The 22,412-nt window shown below is 48.2% G+C and overlaps 1 protein-coding gene across 4 annotated transcripts in view; it reads left to right on the top strand.

The window, feature by feature from the left end:
- The window catches only part of LUZP1 (leucine zipper protein 1), a 455,239-nt gene that overhangs the window by 356,013 nt on the left and 76,814 nt on the right, over positions 1-22,412 (top strand). For all 4 annotated transcript variants that reach the window (XM_069622740.1, XM_069622741.1, XM_069622743.1 and 1 more), the window contains one exon: positions 814-1,016. In XM_069622740.1, the coding sequence (XP_069478841.1) occupies positions 814-1,002 (189 nt within the window). In that variant the 3' untranslated portion in view covers positions 1,003-1,016. The remainder of the gene's footprint in view (positions 1-813; positions 1,017-22,412) is intronic.

Here is a 22,412-nt window from a genome sequence, read left to right as displayed (position 1 = left end):
CTTACACCAAGCAGTGTTGAGAAAAATCATCCTAATAAACATATTCCCAAAGTACAATATGCTCCAAATCCTATATCCATTGCTCAGTAAGCAGACGTGCCTTTCACCACACATTTCCTGTGACATGCTGAGAAATATGTGCGAGTGCATAAAATATAACTACGTGAATCAAAACATTTGTCATTTTTCTTCCTTCCTGTTTTCAATGCAGGGAGCACCTCACAGGTCAATCGCACCTCACTATAGCGTGCTGTTGAAATGTTTTATTTTGCCTATTTATTCTCCTGTCTGTTTAAGACTTTCAGTCTGTTCTCCTACGCAATGAAGTTGTAGACAAAACAAACGGACATAGTCCCTGGTCTAGCCTGGACAGATGGCTTAGTGAAGAAAAACCTAACCCAGGGAGACTGGTCGATTGAAGGGACATTACCTATTTCTGATGGATCTTCTCCCGGAGTGCAGAGTCCTGAATATCAGATACATTACTTTGGCAATCTTCCTGAATGGAATTATCATTATACTGACCATCTAGGAGGGCAGATGGTGTCCAAAACTGGTAATGACTGATGGAGACCCTACATGGTATCCAGTGTGTGTTTTGTCTGTGATTAGGGTATGTCGTTCATAGTTTGTCTTCTTGTGGAGGACTTGTTTTAACTTAATCTTTTTGCTTTGCATTGCGTGATGGAAATGTTTTAGTCCTTTTCAAATTTGTTTGCGTTTTTGTGGTGTCTTACATCATTCCAAAATTCATTCATATAATTTGAATATAAAGACTTGCAGTTAATGTGTTTATTATTTGTTTTGCAACAGGAAGATAGCAGTGATGTAGTAACCCGACCTCGGAGAAAGCAGGCTGGCTCTGCTGATAGGATATCAAGGACTGATCTCTGTTCAAAGCGTCAGTCTGCTAAAGTTGAACTTCAGCAAGACCACAATCTTCAAGGAAATAAAATAGAAGAACGAATACGTCACAGGAGATACTATTCTGACGACAAATAATTTCATATTCAAAGGTAAGATATCCTTATTGGTTGATCTTTTCAATGCTTCTAGTATTTCACTTAGCAAGATGGTGCACAGTTAGATTACTGGACACCGAGTAGGGGACTTGCTGTAGTATAAGTAGCAATGTTCCCAGATGCCCCACCTATGCTTTGGAGTGGTTGAAATGTGGTTATTTATTCAACCTGGCCTTGGGGCACAGGGAAAAGGTTTATTGAAAAGACCTTGTGGGAGCTGAATCTATGGGATTTGGGAGAGCAAGCTCTTGTCAGTGTGTTTTTGCAGATGCAGCAAGAGATACCATTGCCATGCTAGTCTCATATTGGCCAATTAGTGAACCACCAAGCTAGTAGCAGAAAGGGGTATGGACATATTTTTAAGAGGCATACTAGATGGCATTTGTTTTGAGTTGAGTCCAGCACTTACTACAATATGGATTGTGCACTGTTGCTATAGGACTTAGTACTGGCATGCTGCAGGCACCTGCTGTTTTCTTGTGGGAACATCATTTATTTATTTTATTGGACACTTATAAGTAAAAATGACAAGTAGGTCTACTAGGCCTTGTGACATTCAGCGCGTGTAAGTGCAAAGAAGGGGGAGTGGGTGAAAGGGTAAGTGCTGGGGGGGTCCCCGAGGGGGATGGAGTGCAAAAGTGCAAGTTGCAAAGGCAACAGATGAGTACAAGGGCGGAGACGTCACAGATGAAGGGAGAGGTCAACCACCCACCAGGTAAGTGCAGGCCTGAGACAACCCCGAGGCAAAGGTAGGCCCATGAGCAGTGCAAGGGGTGGCGGATGATGGTGATGACGATGGTGGTGGTGATTGGTCAGATGGCCAAGACCTTATTAGACTCTTGAGGGACCAGGCCGCCAATCTCAAAGACTGTGGAGATGGTTAGCACGGGAGGGAGAGGGGAAAGGAGTAGGAGAAGAGAAGAGTCTTGAGTAGTTTGTGGAACTCGAGGAGATCCGATTCAAGGAGAAGTGAGACCGGTAGACTGTTCCAGATGAGGGAGCCAGCCGAGGAGAGACCTCTGCCCCCAGCTCTCTGCTTGGAGAAGCGTTTGACCAGCCAAGAGTTGGAGCAAGTGTATCAAAGGGATCTTGAAGATGAGTATTTAGTAAGAGAGAGCTGCAGAAAGCACGCACATTACCAGGCCCCAGACAGCCTTGTGGATGATGCAGAGAGTCTTGATTTTAATCCTTGCAGCGAACCCAGGAGCCAGTGGAGAGATATTAGGGCTGGAGAGATATACAGTCCCAGGGCCTGAGGCAAAGGATAAGTCTTGCAGCCCTATTCTGGATTAGTTAAAGAGGACAGAGGAAAGAAAGAGGAAGGTTAAGGAAGAGGCTGTTGCAGTAGCCCAGCTGGGAGAGGTCCAGGGCACTAGAGAGCTTCTGGGGAAAGGTCAGGAAAGGCAGAATGTCTGAGGAGGTAAAGTTGAAAGTGGGTCTTCTAGGCAATGTCCAAGATTTGAGGATATATATATGTATATGTATGTATATATATATATATATCTCCCCAAGGGTTCTGGCTTCAGTGGAGGGAGAAGTAGCAGAGCCCATAAAAGGTGCTCAGAGTGCAGGGGGGAAGCGGGGAACAGGTCTTCCGATAGGAAGAATCTGTCTTACCAGCATTAAGACAGAGATCATTAGAAGTGCACCATGACTGGATAGCAGACCAACAGTCGGGATGATGGAGGTAGCAGAAGAGGAGGAGGATGAGGAGGGGAGCTTGAAGAAGAGTTGTCATCTGTGTAACACTGGAAATGGGTAGATAAGGCAGAGATCAGGTGAGCAAGGTAGATGTTGAAAAACCAAGGCAAGAGGACAGTCTTGGGGAACCCCACAGGTTTTGAGGGAGGTGGAGAAGGAGAAAGAACCCAGGACCACCTGAGAGGGGTATTCAGTGAGAAAGGAAGTCAACCAATCCATTGCCCGGTCTGAGATACCAAGGGTATCATGGAGCCGCTTTATGAGGGTAGAGTGGTTGACCGTGTCAAAGGCGGAAGAGAGGTCTAGGAGAATGAGGACAGCGGCAGAGTTAGTCAAGATTTTCAAGCAATTCTACACAGGTGTTCAGGAGAGCAGTTTCTGCGCCTCTGGATGCTCCAAATCCAGATTGAGGGTCATGTGTTTACTCAGTGTGTTGGGTCAGTTGGGGGAAGACCAACTTCTCCAGGAGTTTCCCAAGGAAGGGTGTAGTAGAGATAGGGCAGTAGTTGGCCGGACACAGGGGGTCGGCAGAGGGCTTTTTCAGAAAGGGGTGCCACAAAGGAGTGCTTGAGAGAGGAGGGGGAAGGAGCCAGAGGTTAGAGAGTGGTTGCAGAAGTCGGCAAGAGCCAGTGCAAGGGATGAGACATTGTCCTTGATGGTTTTGGACGAACAGGGAGATACCCGTTTGGATGAGACCTTCCTAGAGCGGACTACTCTAGTGACTTCATATGTTAGAGGAGAGAAGGAGGGGAGAGTGGGTGGGGAGTGCGTGGGTGGCGGACGGGGGACGAGGAGGAGGAGGAGGAGGAGGAGGAGAAGGGGGTAGGAGGAGGAGGAGGACAAAGGAGCCTGATTGTCTAGTTCCTTGCAAATTCTGAAGAGTTCAGCCGTGTTAGTAGCTCCAGAGATGCAAGCCTGGATATAGACCCTCTTTTTGGAGCAGATGGAGAGACGGTATTGCCTTTTGAGTAGGTGACAGGCCAGTTTATCAGTGGATGAGCATGAGGTCTGCCACTTCCGTTCAGCAGCTCTACACTTGTGTTTCAGATCGGCTGGATCAGAGTTGTACCAACTGTTTGTCACGACCCTCGCCCAAAACCCCCTCTGGCAAACCCATTGGCCAGGTGGAGTCAGGACTCGGGCCTCTAGAGCCTGGCATCCTCTTCAAAAACCCTCATGGGGCCAGTCCTGGCGCCTATGGCGCCAGGCTCATACACCATGAAAAACAATGTGCTTGGGAACTACTTTATTGTATTGTCAGCCAACATGGAGGCATCCACATAGCTTGGTTCCTAAGAACCAAGCTATGCAGTCTAGTGTTTTGTGTGTGGTAGCCTAGGGACTACTTTACCTGGACTATTTTGTTGGGGCTATTTAAACCACACCCGAGCAAGACAACACGCTTCGCGTTACTTTGCAGCTTGCAATGTGATGCTCACCGTGTCCAGCTATTCCCTCGAACCTCGGAGAAGCAGAAACTGCAAGGAGACAAAAGGAACATCATTAGCAGCAGCATCTTACCTGCAGTCTTCATCTTTAAACACTCGCAGCTACTGAGAACAGCTTCCTCGAATCTGCACGCCTCCCGGACAGAACGATCTGAAAGAGGAAGATAGAGGCAACATTAAAGAAAGCAGTAGAGACATTTACAAATTACAAACTGCTCAAAAGGCTTACCTGGCTGGTCGCCTCTCGGCTGGCACCACTCCGGACATTCCAGTCGCGCTGAAGAACACTGCGGCCTACAAGGAAGGAAAACGCAGGTTAGCAAAGGCAAGACTTTGCAGCGCTGCGCATAGCGCTTACTTACCGCATCATAGCGCTCTTAATGCGCCATCATTTACCAGCGGGGCTCAACCAAGCCAGTTCGCTGCGCTGAAGCTCCGCATACCTAAGGGAGAAAAAAGAGACATTTTAAACAAAGAAAGGCATGCAGGATAGCAACAAAACTAAAGAACAGCAATAAGACCTACCTGAACAATATCAAACAGGCCGGCTTCAGTGAAGTAACTGACCGCACTTGCCCATGAAAGACAAAGCGCCCCTACAAAGCAGACAGGACGGAGAGCACGCCTAATTCTACCACAAGGCAGAACCTTCTCTGCAGACCACATCAGGGCAAAGCTGAGCGGCATACCAGCAAGTAACCCGGCTAGGTGGCGTCCCTGTGGATACCAGGTGAGCGGAACACTGTACCACTTGGAGGCAGGTTTCAGGTGGATTCTCATGACACTGGCAAGAATGCCTAGAGTGTTGGTAATAGTGAGATGTTGATTGTCAAGGACAGTGTCAGTGGGAGAGTCAGCAGGGGCAGAAGGAGGTGGAAACGGCAAACGCAGCAACTGACACTCGCTTCATTGGTCTGATGACCTCAAAGGAGGCTGGCAGTGCTGGGGGGAAGCTCAGTCAAGGGGCTGAGAGGACCAAGGTCGGAGGAGAGAAGGGAGTGTTCAGACCAGGAGGGCGGGGTGGAGAATGGGAGATGAGTGTGAATGAGGCTTTCAAGAGTGGGTAGGGCCAGAGGGGTGAATAGTGAGGGAGGGATTGAGGTACAGAGATAACGGAAGAGTGTGGAGGCAGGGACAGTAGAGTCAAGGTGTATGTTTAAGCCTCCAAGGAGGAGGAGTTAAGAAGGAATCAGAAGAGAGGAGGTAAAGTCGGCCCATACCGAGGGAGATGGGGCCAGGGGCTCCTTATATAGTGGCAAGGGTGACAGACACAGTCGGAGAGACACCAAGCCTGCAGACAAGGCTTTCCAATGAGTAATAGCGCTGGCTGGGTCTGAGAGAGGTGGGGACCCACTCAGGGAAGATCAGGGGTACTCTACCACCAGGTTGGTTGGACCAAGGCTTGTAGAGGATCTTATAGCCGTCGGGGAGGAGGAGTCAAAAGCAGTGACTGAGCTGGCATTGAACCACGTTTCGTGAGGGCGAGCACATCCTGATCAAAGTCTTAAAGAAGGAGGCAGATGTCAGAGCAGTGTTTGACAGCAGATCGATCATTTAGAGTGGCTAAGTGTAGCCAGTCACTACCTTTGAAGGTTTTCTGAGGAGAGGTGCAGGGGGGTGGTACACCCATTGAAGGAGGTGAAGAGAGAGAGGGAGGAGGGGTAGCCGGAGAAGGCAGGAAGTTGATGAGGGTTGGAAGGTGCGGATCAAAGAGAAAAAGATTGGGTTGAGAACCCTAGGCCATAGCAGTTCCATTATGATAGACGTTAATGATGCAATTCGAGGATGAGAAGTATGCCAACAGTACTTCCCATCTAGTGCCACCATTAATGGGCGAAGAGGAAAAGGGGAGAGGGAAGAGATCAGGTGGTAAGTCCATAGGTCTGGAGAGGGCACATAGGGCCTCATCACGACTTGGGCGGTAACGGTAACGCTATGAGCGCGGGCAGTATTAGCCCTACCGCCGAACTCCCCGGCGCTAATAGCACCGAATCACGAGTTCGGTGGTAATGTAAGTCCCCATTCCCCACTGAGCCCATTCGGGAATGCCCCATTCCCCATTGGGCTCAATGGGGAATCTTCGCGCTAATACCGCCCGCGGATTTGCGGCCAGCGGAAATAGCGTGAATTTTCTGCGGATTTCCCCCAGCTCAGAGCTGGCAGACAACGAGGGCAGAATGGTGATTGTGCAGGGGCTACTAGAGAATGTGGATGTTTGCCTAATAAATACTGATGCACCCAATCACAATACAGCAGCCTTTTTCCAGATGCTGTACCCTAGACTTGGACTCTATAGGGAGAGCTCTGTAATATGTGGAGGTGACTTTAATTGTGCACTCAATCCATGTATGGACAGATCTGATTCTAAAGGTCTGAAACCCTCCCCTCCTGCCAAGGCCCTACAATCACTATTAGCATCATTTCAACTGATCGATATTTGGAGGGTACTTCACCCGCACTCTAGACAATATTCTCATGCCTCCTCGGTTCATGGGGTCCAAACTACGCTAGACTATTTCTTTGTATGGAAGATATGCTGGACAACTCCATGATGGCGGATTACAAAAGCATGGTCCTGTCAGACCAAGTCCCGATGCAACTACAGTGGAGATATGCCACTCCGAGGCCCCCAATTCCAACATGGAAGCTGAGAAGTGAGGCCTTGTTGGACGTTGTGTTCCGGGACCATTTGCAGGACAGCATTGTAGAATACCTCCGACATAATGAAGGTAGCGTGCCTGGGGCGGGTACTCTGTGGGAGCCGCTGAAAGTGGTTATCAGAGGCAATGCGATAGCCAAACCCGGGAATATTCGGGCCTTGCTCTGCAGAGAGCTGTCTGCCGCTGAAGTCGCACTGCAAGCACTATCACAATCCGAGGTGGACCCTGGCAACAGAGTACCGAAGGAGGAAGCACTGCACCAGCAATGCTGGAGATGTTGGGAATGCCTGGGGAAGCATAGCTATGCTAAGTACATGGAGAGGCAACATGCGGAGGGGGATAAGCCGGGCAGGCTGTTAGCATGGCTCTGTAACAGGGAAGTACAACGTAACCCCATATATTCAATACAGACACCATAAAGTGCCATGTGTACTACGCAGGAGGGCATTAATAATGTTTTCTACGACTTTTACCAGAGCGTGTACCAAGAGAAGCCCAGATCAACGGATATGTTTATGGAAGAGGTGCTGGAGAAGATGGTCCTCTCTAGGTTGAAGGACGGCGAGATTGGTTATTTAGATGCCTCTATCACGGTGGAGGAACTGGTTAACACGATACGGTTACTACCCACCGGGAAAACCGCAGGCTCAAAAGCCTTGCCTGGAGAGTTTTTATAAGGCATTCACCACAGAATTAGCCCTTCCCCTCCTGAAAGCCTTAGATGAGGCGTATGACTCTGGCCATCTCCCGCCCAGTATGAGGAAGTCAATTATTATACCCCTGCTGAAGCCTAATAAATTGCTGCAGGATTGCGGATCTTACCGACCACTGTCGATGCTTAACCAAGACAACAAAATCCTGATGGCAACCTTGGCCAATAGATTAAAGAAAGTAATACATACACTGATACATCCAGATCAGACATGGTATGTACCAGCCATGAGTATGTCTTGGAATCTTCGGCGCCTACACCACATCATGTACAGTACAGCCTCCTGGGAAACACTGTGTTTGAGTGCTGTCCTTGATGCGATAAAAGCATTTGAATCTATCAGGTGGGACTGGTTGAATGCAACACTCCGAAAGTTGGACTTTGGTCCTTACAATAGGCGATGGGTGGAGATAATGTATACAGAGCCCGGAAGGAAGGGTAAATACGGTAGGCACTTCTCTACTTCTTGGAAGCTGGAGAAGGGCACGAGACAGGGGTGCCCGCTCTCCCCGCTGTTGTATATTCTGGCAATGGAACCAATGGCTGCCTATCTGAGAGCGGAACATGTCACGGCGGGCATACCGGAGATGGGATCATACCACCTGCTCTCCATGTATGCGGATGACATGCTAGTGTACGTGCAAAACCCTGAAGATAATTTAGAATTTATTTTAGAGGTCCTAGATAGCTTTGCTCAGCTATCGGGCATCACAGTAAACATGGAAAAGTCCACTCTGTTCCTGCTGGCCGGATTGGCCAAGATGCGCCCCACTAACTTGCCAGTGCTAGCACTAAAGTGGAGTGCAATCACATTTCGTTATTTAGGGATTGACATTTTTCATGACCCAGTGGAGGAACATTGATTCATTTATAGAGCACTTTACACCAAGGAGCTGTACAATGGAACAGATTACAAAAAAACCAATAACACTTAACAATGGGAGCAAAATTTACATCTTGAATCATTCAACAAAACAGTCAAAGAGCAATTAACTGAGGGGGGTAGAAAGGGGAGAGGGAAGAGGTGGGGGAGGAGAGGGAGTTGGACAGGGCGAGGGAAAGTGGAAGAGGAAGGGAGAGGAGTAGGAACGGGGAAGAGAGGAATCAAGTGATAGGGGAAGTTTTCAAGGGGGAGAATGGAGGAGGAGGGATTTAAGGAAAGTGCGAAATGAGGCGAACGTTGTAGTAGAGCAGATTGTAAGAGGGAGTAAGTTCCAGTCCATAGGTGCAAGGAGTTGGAATGAGCGGAAACGGGAGGAAGCGCTGGGGGAAGGAGGAACAGTGAGGAGGAAATGGTCAGCGGAGCGAAGGGGGCGGGATGGGGAGTAGAAGGAGAGAAGGGTGGAGAGATAAGAGCAAGTCCATAGAGGGATTTGAAGACAAGGCAGAGAAAGTGGAATTTAAGCTGTGAGTGGAAAGGTAGCCAGCCAAGGTACGAGAGTGAGGAAGAGATGGAGTCACGAGAGGTAAGGAGACAGAGGGTACGAACAGCAGAGTGGTATATGGATTTAAGAGGGGCAAGTTGAGATGCGGGAAGTCCAAAGATTAGAGAAGAGCAGTAGAAGAGGCGGGAGAAGATGAGAGAGGAAATTAGGAGTTTGGTGGCGTGGAATGTGAGGGAGGAACGATTTTGCATATATTGTAGAGGTGGTATCGGCAGGTGCGGGAGGTGAGTGAAATGTGTTGAGAAAGGAGAGAGAGGAATCAAAAAGAACACCTACATTACGAGCTTGGGGGGAAATCGGGAGATTAGAGGGAGGAAAGTGAATGAATGAATGGAGGAGGGGAGGGAGGGGGAAGAGAATTAGAGGGGAAGAAAAGGACTTCGATTTTATCGGTGTTAAGAGAGAGAAAGCGGGAGGACATCCAGTTCTTGATGGCAGTGAGGCAGGAGGAGAGTTTAAGGTGGAGGTCAGGTGTGAAGGAGGAGAAAGAAAGAAAGAGTTGAGTATCGTCAGCATAGAAGTGATGGGAAATGCCAAACGAGGAGATGACGGGGGCAATGAGAGAGGTGTAAAGAGAGAAAAGGAAAGGACCAAGTACAGAGCCTTGAGGAACACCGTAGATAAGAGGAAAGGAAGGAGAGGACTGGCCTCCCCACAAAACAGCAAAGGAACGGGAGGAGAGGTAGGATGATGGCCATTTTAGAACAGGGCCTTTAAATCGGAAGGAGGAAAGGGTATGGAGTAGGAGTGGATGGTTGACAGTGTCAAAAGCTGCAGAGAGATCAAGTAGAATAAGGATAGAGGATTGCTTAGCATGACGAGCAGAGAGGAGTGAGTTAAGGATAGAGGTGAGAGCAATTTCAGTGGAATGTTTGGGACGGAAGCCAGATTGGAAGGGAGGAAGGAGAGAGGAAGAAGTAACAAAGGATGAGACTTGAGAGTAGGCAATGCACTCAAGAAGCTTAGAAAGGAAAGGTAGAAGAGAGATAGGTCTGTAATTAGTAGTGAGAAGTGGATCGGCGTAGGGTTTCTTTAGAATAGGAATAATCGTTGCGTGTTTTAACGTAGAGGGAAAGGTTGATGAGGAGAGGCCGGAGTTGAAGAAGGTGGTAAGCTAAGGGATAAGAAGAGGGTAGATCTTGGGGATGAGAAAAGAGGGGAGAGGGTCAGAGGGGGCGGACGTGAGGTGGGCTTTGGATAGAAGGGAGGAGACTTCAGAAGGGGAAACGGGTGAGAAGATGGACATAGTAGAAGAGGGAGGAGAGGGGGAGGAGGAGAGGGGGAGGAGGAGGAGAGGGAGTTAATTTTTTGCAGGAGTGTGAGGATTTTGGAGGAGAAAAAATTGGCAAAGTAAGAAGGAGAGAGTGTGGAGTTGGTCGAGGAATCAGGAGTTGGAGGAGAGAGAAGACGGGAGAGAGTTTGAAAAATCCGACGAGAGTGGGAGGCTTGAGACAGGAGAAGGTTGGAGTAGTAGGAGGATTTAGCTGCTGCAAGACGAGAGTTGTAAAGTGCATGGTAAGAAAAGTAAGAAGTTTGATTTGAAAGCGAGGGAGTTTTGAGCCAGAGTCTCTCTAACCGCCAGAGAAGGTGCCGCATAGAACAGAGATGGGAGGTAAGCCAGGGTTGGGAAGGCTTCCGAGTAGGACGAAAGAGAGAAAGAGGGTAAAGTTGATCTAGGGCAGTGGAGATAGAAGAGGAAAGGGAAGAGAGAGAGCATCGTCTGCAGAGAGTAGAGCAAAGTCATTGGGAGATGGAAGAGAAGCTGAACAAGTGTCAGAAAAGAGGGTAGCGTCAAAATTCCGAAGGTCACGACGCGAGTAGATTGGAGGGAAGGAATTAGCAGTAGTGGAGTGCGAGAGAGGAGATAGTGAGAATGAGAGTAAAGCATGGTCTGAGAGATAAACGGGAAGAGAAGAGACAGGGGAGGAGGGATAGGAGGAATTGAAGATAAGGTCAAGAGTTGACCCAGTTGAATGAGTAGGGGGTGAGGGAGGGGGAGAGGAGGGGAGAAGATTGAGGGAGAGAAGGAAAGTATGACCGCAATATGCAGGTAGCCGTGGGTAGGATAAAGAAATCCATGACTTTTTGGGGTAAATTACACCTCTCGGTAATAGGAAGAGCGGCACTGTTAAAAATGGCGGTCCTCCCAAGGCTCCTGCATTATTTTGCAAATATCCCTTATAACATACCGAAGGCCTTCTTTAAAGCACTTGATTATCTATGTAGAGCATTTCTCTGGAAAGAAGGCAGATGCTGAATCGCATTAGCTTCACTTCGAAGGCCATATGAGCGAAGGCATCAGGATCCCGCACTTTGAGTTGTATTATGTATCGGGGCAACTTCAGTTTGTGGTGAGTTGGCTGGCGGACGATCCTACCCCGGACACTAAGCTCCTACCGCTGGTGGCTCTGTGTACCTTTTTGAAAGAGTTGCTGTGGTATGGCTGGTTGCCCGATTGCAACCACCCATATTTGGTGACGTTGGGCGTTCGCCTGTGGGATGGGGCACTAACAATGAGGAAACTGAGAGACCCATTTTCAGCACAAATACTGCTGGCCTCCCTTGTCCATGAGACGTCACAGTTGAGGAAGGGTATACGAACATACTGGGAACCTAGGGGCATTTCCACAATAGGGGACCTTCTTATGGGGACCTCCTTCACACCCTACTTGGAATTGACCTGCACTACAGGTATTCACCCGGGCTAGCACCTGCTACACTGCACCATAAAGAACCTGGTTGAGTGCAGATGGCCTACATACAAAGAAACGGCAGACGCACTCTCCATAATTGACACCATGTATGATCTAGCCGAGGGCTGACCTATCGTATCCAGACTGTACGAGTTCCTCTTGGAGAGCAGTCCCGATTCCAATGCAGTTATAAAATCCTGGTGGGAGGAGGATTTAGGAGCATGTTCCTGGAACAAAAATGGGCTCAGAAATTGCATACCACAAGAGTGTCTAGGAACGCTAGGTTGCAACTGATTCAACTGTGTCTAACACATAGGGCATACTTGACCCCTCTTAGGATATCTAAGTTTCCCGGAACGGCCGAGCAGTGTTGTCCTAGATGCGGAGACATTGAGGCTGGGCTGCTCCATATGTTTTTGTCCTGTCATTGTATATCTCGATTTTGGGGGGGGTGGGTGGTAGCAGACAGAATGAGCAGGGGAGGCATCAATATGCACCAGCTCTTGCCTGATGCTTGCTTACTTGCCCGATTTGCACGCCCCAGACACCAAGCAGTTTCAAAAATGAAAGACTTTGGGTTTATACTCGCCATACGAAGGATAGCAATTGGAAGACTGGTGGCGGGATCTTAGAAAATGGGCTCAAGCTGAGACCATGGTCTGGCAAAGGGCTGCCCGTGTTGACCCCTCGCACTCTACTGCAGACATTACAGCATGGAATACACTCATACATTCATTGTTTGTTCCAGCCCCCTTGGAGGAGGAGCAGGCACAGATGAACCAGGACGGGGCACAACCCGACTCCCCTTCGCCGGACATACATAGAGATAATGCTGAGACATGATGGGGTGGGGGCGGGGATTTTGAGGGAGGGAGGGAGGGAGGGAGGGAAGGGAGGGCAAAAGGGTAAGTTGTAGTTTGTGTGCTGTGTGGCCATGTGGTATCTAATTTTGACAATAAGGATGTGCAATGTATGTGTTGTATATGTTAAGTAAAACATTTTTAAAAGCCTGTTTAAAAAAAAAACAGTATGCTTTGTTTTCTAGATGTTTTCTAATACTCTTTTTTTAAACATTCAAAAACGTTAGATGGTGCGCATGAGATAGGAAGGAGCCGTCTGCCCCAAAACATGCATTGTAGGTGGCGGGGGCATGTAATTTAGGCAGGAGACAGCTCCGCAAATAAACACTGATGTATTTAGTGTGACAGAAAATTGAATGCTTATACTTTTGGTGTGTGCTCCTGTTTGTTAGTTGAGGCACAAACTTTTTTCAATTAACACCGAAAAGTTATTGCCGTACTTGTTACTATTCTTCACGTTCCAACGTTGCTTGAACTTCACTAGCATGCAAAGAGCAATTTTCAGAGCTGAGCCCACTACACACCAAAAAGTAAAAAGATAGTGTGCATCTAATTAAAATAACTCCTTTTATTTTTGTATGTATTTATAAGCACTGGTTCATCACTAACATTTTAGCTGATTCAATACATAAAACACCAATTTAAAATCAATGAACAACCAGATCAATCATTACAATTCATAAGCACATTTGCCTCCTCTGAAGCCATTATAAGTAGCTAGTTTAAAATATCGTATTGAAAAAGTTTATAGTAGCTAAAACCAGATGCACATTTTCACCACCTAAAACTGCCCAAACATTCTTCAGTTGATAATGTTCTATTGCACGTGAAAAATGTCCCCATGAAAACAGTTCTCTGGTGCGCTAAACCTTGCAGAACATCAGGAGTTTTCTCCTTCACAATATCAACACTCGGTGACCAATTCCTTTGGTCGCAAGTGAGCTGCCATAACTTCTCTTGTCAAGTACAAGTTTACAAGTTTATTCTTACCTTCAGGAATTGATTCCTAATATTACTATTAGGGAATGTTCGCAAGTACCTCGGGACCATTCCATATGCTCTTATTTCATGTACCCAGTGATAAAACAATAAGAATGTCTTCCCTTCATTCTGCGTACTGACCCAGTCTGATCTCCAGACTTTGATCTTCACTTTGTCCGGATTACTCACAAGGTCAACAGCAGTGCGTCTACCTCTGCTAATAGGTGTTTACAGGCCTTATCCTATTCTATCAATACAGGATCCCTGCCTGAATTCAAAGCGGTTTTTAGCATTTGGATTAGTGTCCTTGATTTTCTTCGATGCACTTGCGGTAAAGGGACAGGCTTTTCCAATGAACCACCATAGAGGGACACACTCGTTTTAGGTAGGGGTGACCTGAACTAAAACATACATTGAAGAATGGGGGGAGGGGTCTGGGGGGAGTGGAGCCAATAGCTGTGCACTGATGTACAGAGTTACCATACAGATTTGAAATTGTGATGTATTTACACTGTTTACTTATCTGCTGTTTTTTTGTAATAAAGTAAGTACCTGCTTTAGTTTTTTGACAACTGCAGGTCAGCTGGAAACATATCCCGTTTTTATCCAGCGCTGCATGGTGGATTCTATCTGCTTCTAAGCTCTGTAATTGGTGTTGCGGTTTAAGATGTCCCTGGGCAATGGTGCCCTCATAAAAAGAACAATGAGGTGTCCCTTCCTGGGTAAGAAACAATGTCTGCATGGCAGAATAGATGTCTGTGCGAACCCCACCTCTATGGAACACTCCTCTTGGGGCAGTGCACCTTCATTTCCCCTGTGCTGTCACAACCACTGGCTCGACTATAGATTGGCGTCTGCCATTACATCATCTTCCACATCCTCAGACCTGTTTCAGCTCTCAGGGGAAATGATGACATTGAGAGGTGGGTGTGAGAAGCGCAGCTGAGCTATGGGGAGGATTGCAGCACATTACGGCCCAATATAGTTCAGATCTTCCTGATTCTCCAGCAACATGCATGGCCATGATGTTTAGTAGAGTGCAGTGGCTGGGCATGCCTTACTTGATATGTGGTGAGGTGATTCTTGGCAGTTCCCTGGTCTCCATTGCTTGATCCACACACTCTTCAGAAAGGAAAAAAGGCGCATATACAGCAAATGTTGCCAGCCGCTCATCTTTTTATGTGTACGGCTGGCCACAGCCTGTTCCTGCCTGAGCGCTTCTATGTCCAGGCTGCACAAGGAGAACAAAGCATGGGTGCGCACCCTCCCATGCTCACCCTAGTGGGAACACTGGCAGAGATGGTATGGGACGGTGAGGTTGAGTGCTGAGGAGGATCAACATGAATGATATGGTGACTAAACTGGGATACAATCAGACCGGAACTGATTAGCAAGACTATTGATGGCTTTATAGGCTAAGAGAAGGAACTTGGAAAAGAGCATTGTGGATGGAGAGCCAACCCGCATGATGTTGGTAAGTAGATGTGGGGGAGGATTTGGGAAGGGTAGAGAGGGTGGGTAGCCACGTTTTTGTCTAGAGAGAGAAAGGCCAAGGCGTAGGCTTGCGCAGTAGTCCAGTTTGCTGAGCACAAGAGTGGAGATCAGAGTGTTTGTAGAGTGGTTAGTAAGCAAAGGTTGAATTTTCCTTATGTTGATGAGGTTAATGCAAACAGCAGAGGCAGAGATAGTAATGAATTGTTGTAGTTGGTCGCTATCAAAGATGATCCCAAGATTGCAAGCCTTGGATGAGGCAGCAAGGACCAGCATAAATGAGACAGGAGTGGGGTAGCATTGGAAGCTGGGAGAAAGATGACTTCCATTTTTGAAGAGTTCAGCGTGAGGCAGCGGAGAGCCACCCAGTGTTGAATTGCATTGACACAGTTCGTAATCTGTTCTGAGATGGCTGATATAAAGAAAAGAAATACATATTTGAGTGTCCTCTGCAAAAGGGTGATGGTGAAAGCCAAAGGATGGGATGTCTTCCTAGTGCAGAGGCATAGAGGGTGAAGAGCAGAGGTCCAATTACTGTTCGTTGGGGGATACCGACAGGGAGAGGCGTGGGGGTCTGAGATTTTTGAGTTTCAAGGAACTTAAACGGATCTACAATCCAGTTAGGAGGCTCTCCACTCAAGAGCAGATTTATGAAACGTAATGTCCCGGAAAGTGAGGAGGCAAGAGAGGAGTGGTTGGCCATGTCAAAAGCAGCAGAAAGGTCTACAAAGAGGAGTATAGAAGAGAGCTTATAGTGGCGAGCACTATAAACTTTTTGGAGAGAAAGTTGGGGATTTGCGTGAGTGTTCTCTCAGTGGAAAAAGCCAGATTGAAGTGGATCTCCAGAGCCATTGTTCCTCAAGGTATACTTGGTGATCTGGTTGAAGACCGCCTGCACATGGGCATTTCAGTAATGAGGAAGGAGAGAAACGGGGCAATAGTTTGCTGGGAAGTGTGGGGCAGCAGAGGTGTCTTCAATAGAGGTAATGCAATTACAGATTTGAAAGAGGCAGGGAAGAGTCCAGCAGGGAGAGAGTTTAACAAACTCTGAGATCGGGGCAAGTGACTGAGACTTATTCTTTGATCATTTAGGGAGCAAAAGGTTTGATATGAGGGCAAGATGGGTTGGCACTGTGAAAGATGGGTGCTAATTCAGTAGCCGAGACAGCAGAGAAGTAGTTGAGCGTAAAAGACTAGTGGGGAGGAGGGTTACGGGGGGAGAGAGAAGAGGGCTGTGAGTCTCACATATTTTAAAGGTAAAGTAGTGAGCAAAGTCATTAGCAGCAAAGAAGGAGGTGATGGTGTATTGGCTTGGGAAATAGCAAAGATTAAGGGGTAGATTAAAGTATACAAGGGTGATTACAAAGGGAGGAGATTCGTTTTGTAAAGTAGGAGGATTTGGCAGAGTCCAGAGCAGTGGTTAGGGCAGCAAGGGAATAATAGACTAGGAATAAGGAATGTGTCCATAATTTGCACCAGTTTCGTAGGTCACAGCGAATTGTTTTGTGGGTCTGAATTTCAGTGAGGCTCCAAGGCTGAGGACGGGAAGTTGTGCAAACAGGACACTCTTGGTCATGTGGAGTCATAAGTACATAGTGAAAGTCAAAGAAAACGCAGTCAATGTAAGTGCCATAAATGAGGAAAAGAGACAGAGAAAGGGCCTTGCATCATCACAGTAAGGGGCAAGAAAGTCTTGCCTGAATTTCCTCTTAGTCATTCAAGAGGGGAGATGAGGAGTAGAAGGTGGAGGGGCCAAGATGTTAAAGTGAATAATGGAGTGATCAGAGGTAGAGGGGTCAAGAGAGAGGTCGAAGGAAGAGAGATTTGGAGAAAAACCACAGTTCCCACCAAAGTGTGTAAACTGGCCATGGTGGGAGTGGTCAGATAGGAGGGATTTAAGTTCAAGGCAGGGGGCTGCAGAGGGCTTGTAAAAGGTAAAGTCCCTGAGTCGGTAGGAAGTGGCTCAAGGAGAAGCGTTAGATTGGGGAAAAAAGCGTTGAGAACAACAGGGGGTCGATAGAGAGCCACAACAGCGAGAAGAGTAGGAAGGAGGAGTTGAATAGTGGCATATTAAAAAGAGGAAGAGTTAATGCCAGCGCGAGATAGAAAGACGCGTTGAAAGCATTTTTGATAAGGTACCTAACACTAACGCCCTTCCCAACATGTCAAGGAGAGTGGGAGAATGTAGTAGAGTCTGTGGAGAGCTGCTATTGTAGCAGTCATGAAGGGAGATCTAGGTTTCTGGGATAGCAAGAAGTGAAAGTTGACTGTCAAGAGTCAAAGTAGTCAGTGATGTAGGAAGACTGTTGCAGAGGGATTGTGCTGAGGCAGAGTGAAGGGTCACATGATGGGATGCAGGGGGAGACTGGCTGGTGCTGTGCAGTAGGCAATGCGGATAGATGAGGTTGGACATCCTGAAAGCAAGGGAGCATCTTTTTTGAGGGGTGCAGATGTGAAGGAGGAAGGTGGGAAGGCAGAGACTGATGCAGAAGTTGCACCAAGTTGAGGCTGAAGGCTATGAGACAATGGAAGAAGAGTAGGAAGAGAAATGGATTGAAATCAAGATGCATGATGGAGGGTAGAAGAAATAGGCATGTGAAGACAATGAAGAAGGGGAAGAGAGAGAGAGAAACAGAGACAGAGAGCCATGTTTGCATCCCGGGGCTTTGATCCCCCAGGTGGGACTAGTTTAAATGTGGCTTTTTTTAATGGGAGACAGGCTGTGTGCTTCTTGCATAAGCCCATTATGCCATTGGAAAAAAGAAATGCAAGATGACCACCACTATAGTAAATAGAAAAGAGACCAAGTCCCTTTTCTATTTATTTTGTGGTGGCCCTGTGCAGACTGATCGCAGTGTGGCAACCAGAGCTCGGCATCCAGGTAAGTGGGGGATGTGGGGTAGTGTTGTGGATGGCGCAGAGGGTGTGAGGGGAGGTGTTTGGGATGGCATAGGGGGTGAGAGGGCAGGTAGTGGCTGGGTGAGGGACTGGAAGCCTCAGTGACAAAGCGCCAAAAAAACTAGGGCGGCACCCAGGAAAGGGGTCTGGGTGGCTTGTGAAAGGCAGACAGTGGATGTTTACGCCGCGTTTCCAGCCACCTCATTGGTCTGATCTCCCTTTCCTGGGTGCGAATCTCAATTCCCACATCATTTCTAGTATTTGCATAATTCTTTTCTGAAATGTCTGGTGAGCTTTCCATCTGGCATTTTGAGCGCACCGCTAAATCCAATGTGAGAACTTTGTCCTTTCCAGTCTGACATTTGTGAAATAAATGAATTTATTAGCAGTGTTGTATGATCTGGTACTAGGAATATGGTGCACCAACCAGCCCCAGAATTGCTAATCGCAGGGCGGTTTGGCCTTGGTTCTTTTTACATTTGCAAGGAGAGCACCCAAAAGCAAACCTTTAGGAGCTTTCTTTTGAAGATGAGTAAGATAAAGTCCCCAAGATACAGATCTGGTCCTTTGTTTTTGGGATACCCGGGCTCTGTGTGAGTAACCTGAGGGTATTCTCCCAAGTATGCCCCGAGAATCCCTTATTCAGGTGGCCAAGGAAGGGTTGGTGCTCTCAGATCCCAACTCTGGGGGCGGACGAACAAGAGAGGGGTGTGGGGTAAGTCCCAGGTGAGACGCGTTATTCAATCGGGGGGAGGGCAAAGAGGACGAAGGTCTTGAGGCCTTTATAGGCTGTTCCAACTCACAGGAATTGAAACCCCTAATAACACACCATCTCTCTGGGCCTAGGAAGTATAAAACCCTGTCGCTAGAGAAATTACTCGGGAAATCCTTCCAAGCAAAATGAACATGTGCAAAGGATACACCAACTGCCAATATCTTAAGGGCAAAGGAGGATGAAAACAGGAGAGGTTTAGAAAACTAAATGTTCAATGAGAACCTAATATATGACACGTTGGGGAAGATATCACCTAATAAAACATCAGGCGGAGATCTTAAAAACCCTTCTACAGTGGATAAAATTCCAGAACCTCATCCTTACTATTCAGTGGGGAAAATAGAGGGCAAACAAATAAGAGAAGAGCAGAAACTAGAGAACCATAACACCTTGAAAAATATTTTCAGCCTTCTGAACAAGGATAGGAGAGGGTCAACATCTACAGTATCTCTAGATGAGTCCGAAATCTCTCGATTAGAACAGTGCTCGTTTTGTGTAGAGTAGGGTCCACTTTAGGGGGATGTGCCCTGAAAGTGTAGTGGAGGAGTTGATAGCAGCTCAAGAAGGGGAAAGGTAGATAGAGAGAGAGGTGTGTTAGAGATGGTCTCAAGAATTTGCTCAAGCCCTAAACAACCAGCATAGGGGAAGAGTATGTGAGAAACCTGAGGTTATCCTCCCAAGTAGACCCCGATAATCCCTTATTCAGGTGGCTAGGGAAGGGCTGGCGCCCTCAGATCCCAACCCTGGGGGCGGACGAGTGAGGGAGGATCACTTGGGTAGGGGAGCCTAGGGATGTGCTCGGAGGGGGGATAATCCCAGGTGACATGCGGTATTCCATCAGGGAGGAGGACAAAGAGGATGAAGTCCTTGAAGTCCTTGAGGCCTTTATAGGCTGTTCCAACTCACAATCCTTTCCACCCAAAGAATCTCTTACCCGAATCCAGAAACCCCTCTGCATGTGGGAAAACCAATAGGAACTCATACCCTGCTGCACTAGGAAATTACATCTCCCAGAATCCCTGTTTTCCCATTGTGTACCCGAATTTCCAGTCTACGTTGACAAAACACCACCATCCTCCCACCCCCTATTCATGACATAAACCCCCTATCTTTGCCTAGAGTGCTAAGCTCCGGAACACTGTTGGGACTTGTGCTTCTACTGCGACTCCCTCTCCACCCCGGCACTCCAGCAGCATCTTGTCAGGTGGGATGAGGTGTTTCAGTGCGTTTCTCCACCACGTTTACAGCAATTCTTTGAAGAAAAAAGGAAACGGCTGGTAAGTTCGTTCCTTTTTAGGGAACCCCGACCAGGGGACTCCTTCTGGGTCTGGGAGGGGCTCAAATGGCTCTTACCAAGGATCTCCCTGAGGTGTCCCAAAAGGGATCTAAACGGCGCTCCAGATTTTACTGCAAGCACCCCTGCACAGGGGCTGCCAAAACCGGGTCTTAATCCGAGGTTCCCCTTTGGGGGGCTAAAGTTAGGCCCAGTACTTCTGGGCGGTTGTCAACGGGGTCAGCCCTGAGGATTCCACATGTGGAACTAATTGTACAGAGTCTCGGCTCGAGGTCCCTGTCAAGGTGTCTAAATGTACCGGGGTTATCACAGAGGTTCCCCTTCTGGGGGCTATAAGTAAGACCAACTAGATTGAGGGCCCCCCTTTGAGGGTTCTGGCTTCAGGGGCTGACTCTAAGCCTTCCAACACACAGACCTGAGGTGGAACCGATCCTGCTGAGGGGGCGAAGAAGCCGGCTAAACGCCTTAAGTCTTCGAGTACCGGTTCCGCTGAGGTTCCCTCACTTGGGGCTAATTCATCAGCAGTCTCTAGGGTGTCTCAAACACTATAGATCTGCTAGCACCGGCACTGCCAAGAAGGTTCCCTGTCACAAGGCTAAAATTAAACATAAGTCCCCTGTGGTGACCAGGGCCTCACTTACACTTGTGACGCAGTTCGCCTCAGGTGTTAACAAAGTGGCGGTCCAACCCATGCGGTCCTTGGCGGCCATTTTTTTACTACCTCTTACACCAACGTTCACCACGGCCTGTTTGTGGGGCAGAGCAGACTTTTCCACGTTTTGTGGATAGCAAGAACCAGTTCCGCCATCCAATGGATTGGCATACTCGGACTCTGCTGCTGCATACAGTCTCGCTCCCTCTTACGTCCACGCCTTTGATTTACGTGGATCCAGTTGGTGGCGGACCATCCTCTTTGCGATCCTTGAGTTATGCCACTTTCCGAGCAGCGTCTACCCACTCCAGTGCCTAGACCTTCGTCTGAGGAGGCGTTTTGGCAAGTTTCAGACACGTATGCATTCTGATCTCATGAAGGCGTACTTTCAGGATTTATTAAAGGAAATGTATCATAAGCAGCCTGAACCGGCAACCCTATGCAGGTCCCGGTAGTGCCACCTCCTCCTCCACTTCCTGTGGGGCCTCCTCCTCCACTGCCTCCACAGTCAACTGTGCCTACGGGGACTGAGGCGCCATGTGCGGCGGATCAGACTTCTGCTCCAGTCTCATTGGATGAGGACCAGGCAGACCAGGACAGCGATGCCCCGCTCTATTAGAGCCTTTCACATCCAGGATGTGGATATGATGGCATTGTTAGACATCCCAATACCTGAGCCCCACACTCCACAAGAAGGGGTACTTTCTGCAGCCTTTACTCTGTCGACACAGGAGCAGACCGACCTGTTTCTTCAGAAAGACATCCTGGCCGAGGCCCATAAGGTCTGGGAAAAACCTAATTCCGGGGAACACCTAAACAAGAAAATAGACGCTTGCTACAAGGTACAGGTGTCTGAAGACATTGCCTTGTCTGCGTGTCCACTCCCCTCATCGACAGTGGTGGCAGCAGCCATGTTCCAGTCAAAGCCGGCCTCGGCATGCTCCACTGAAGCATCTCAGATCCTTTCCAAGCTTCTTGACGCCATTGGGAAAAGGGTATTTTCCATTTCGGCTCTTCAGCTGCGTCAGGCTAATACAGAGCTTATCCTGGCGGCTGCAAATGTCAGTTGTGGAAGGAGCTCACCAAGTTCCAGGATTGTATTCCTCCTGATAGGCTTGTAGAGTTTAAGGGCGGTTTATCTGATGCCAGAGTTCTGGCGCAGGAACTACTGGAGGCAGCGGCCCATCATGAACCTACCTCCGCTCGGGGCCTTATGGTTGACATCTCCTGCCAAGTATGGCTGCATGCTACGAAGTTTTCGAAGGAAGTTGAGGACAAGGTGCTTGATCTCCCCTTCGAGGGTAAGGAACTGTTACACTCCACTGACAAGGAACTTACCAAAACCAAGGCAAGCACCCAAACTCCCAAGTCATTGTCGGTCCTTGCCAAAACACCAGCAAAGACCCGCTATACTCAGAGGTCGGGGTCTGAAACGAGGTCCTTCTCTGGATTCAGAGGCTTTCAGGACTGTTGTTTGCGCTGGGCAGAAGCTCCCACTGGTGGCCCTCGCCATAAACCGCAAAGGCAAGGTGGGCGGTTTTTCTATGGGTCAACAGCCTCCTCTTCAGCAACGGGTGGTCTCCCCACCGATAAACCATCTAAATTATGTTTTTCAACGGTCGCACGAGACTCTAGTGGGAGGACGGACGAATTTTGTCTCATCTGGAGTCGTGGCAGACCGTCACAGAAGACTGATGGATTGTGTCCGTTGCCCGGGCGGGCTTCCGCATTCCCCTTTCCCTCCTTCCCCCCTCTCACCCTCTTCTCCAGCAGACTGGGT

The sequence above is a fragment of the Ambystoma mexicanum genome, chromosome 11 (genome assembly GCF_040938575.1).
Source record: "Ambystoma mexicanum isolate Mex_15411 chromosome 11, UKY_AmexF1_1, whole genome shotgun sequence".
In the NCBI taxonomy this organism is placed as follows: Eukaryota; Metazoa; Chordata; class Amphibia; order Caudata; family Ambystomatidae; genus Ambystoma; species Ambystoma mexicanum.
Note: the sequence above shows the minus strand (reverse complement) of the source record. Positions and strands in the feature narration are given on the sequence as shown.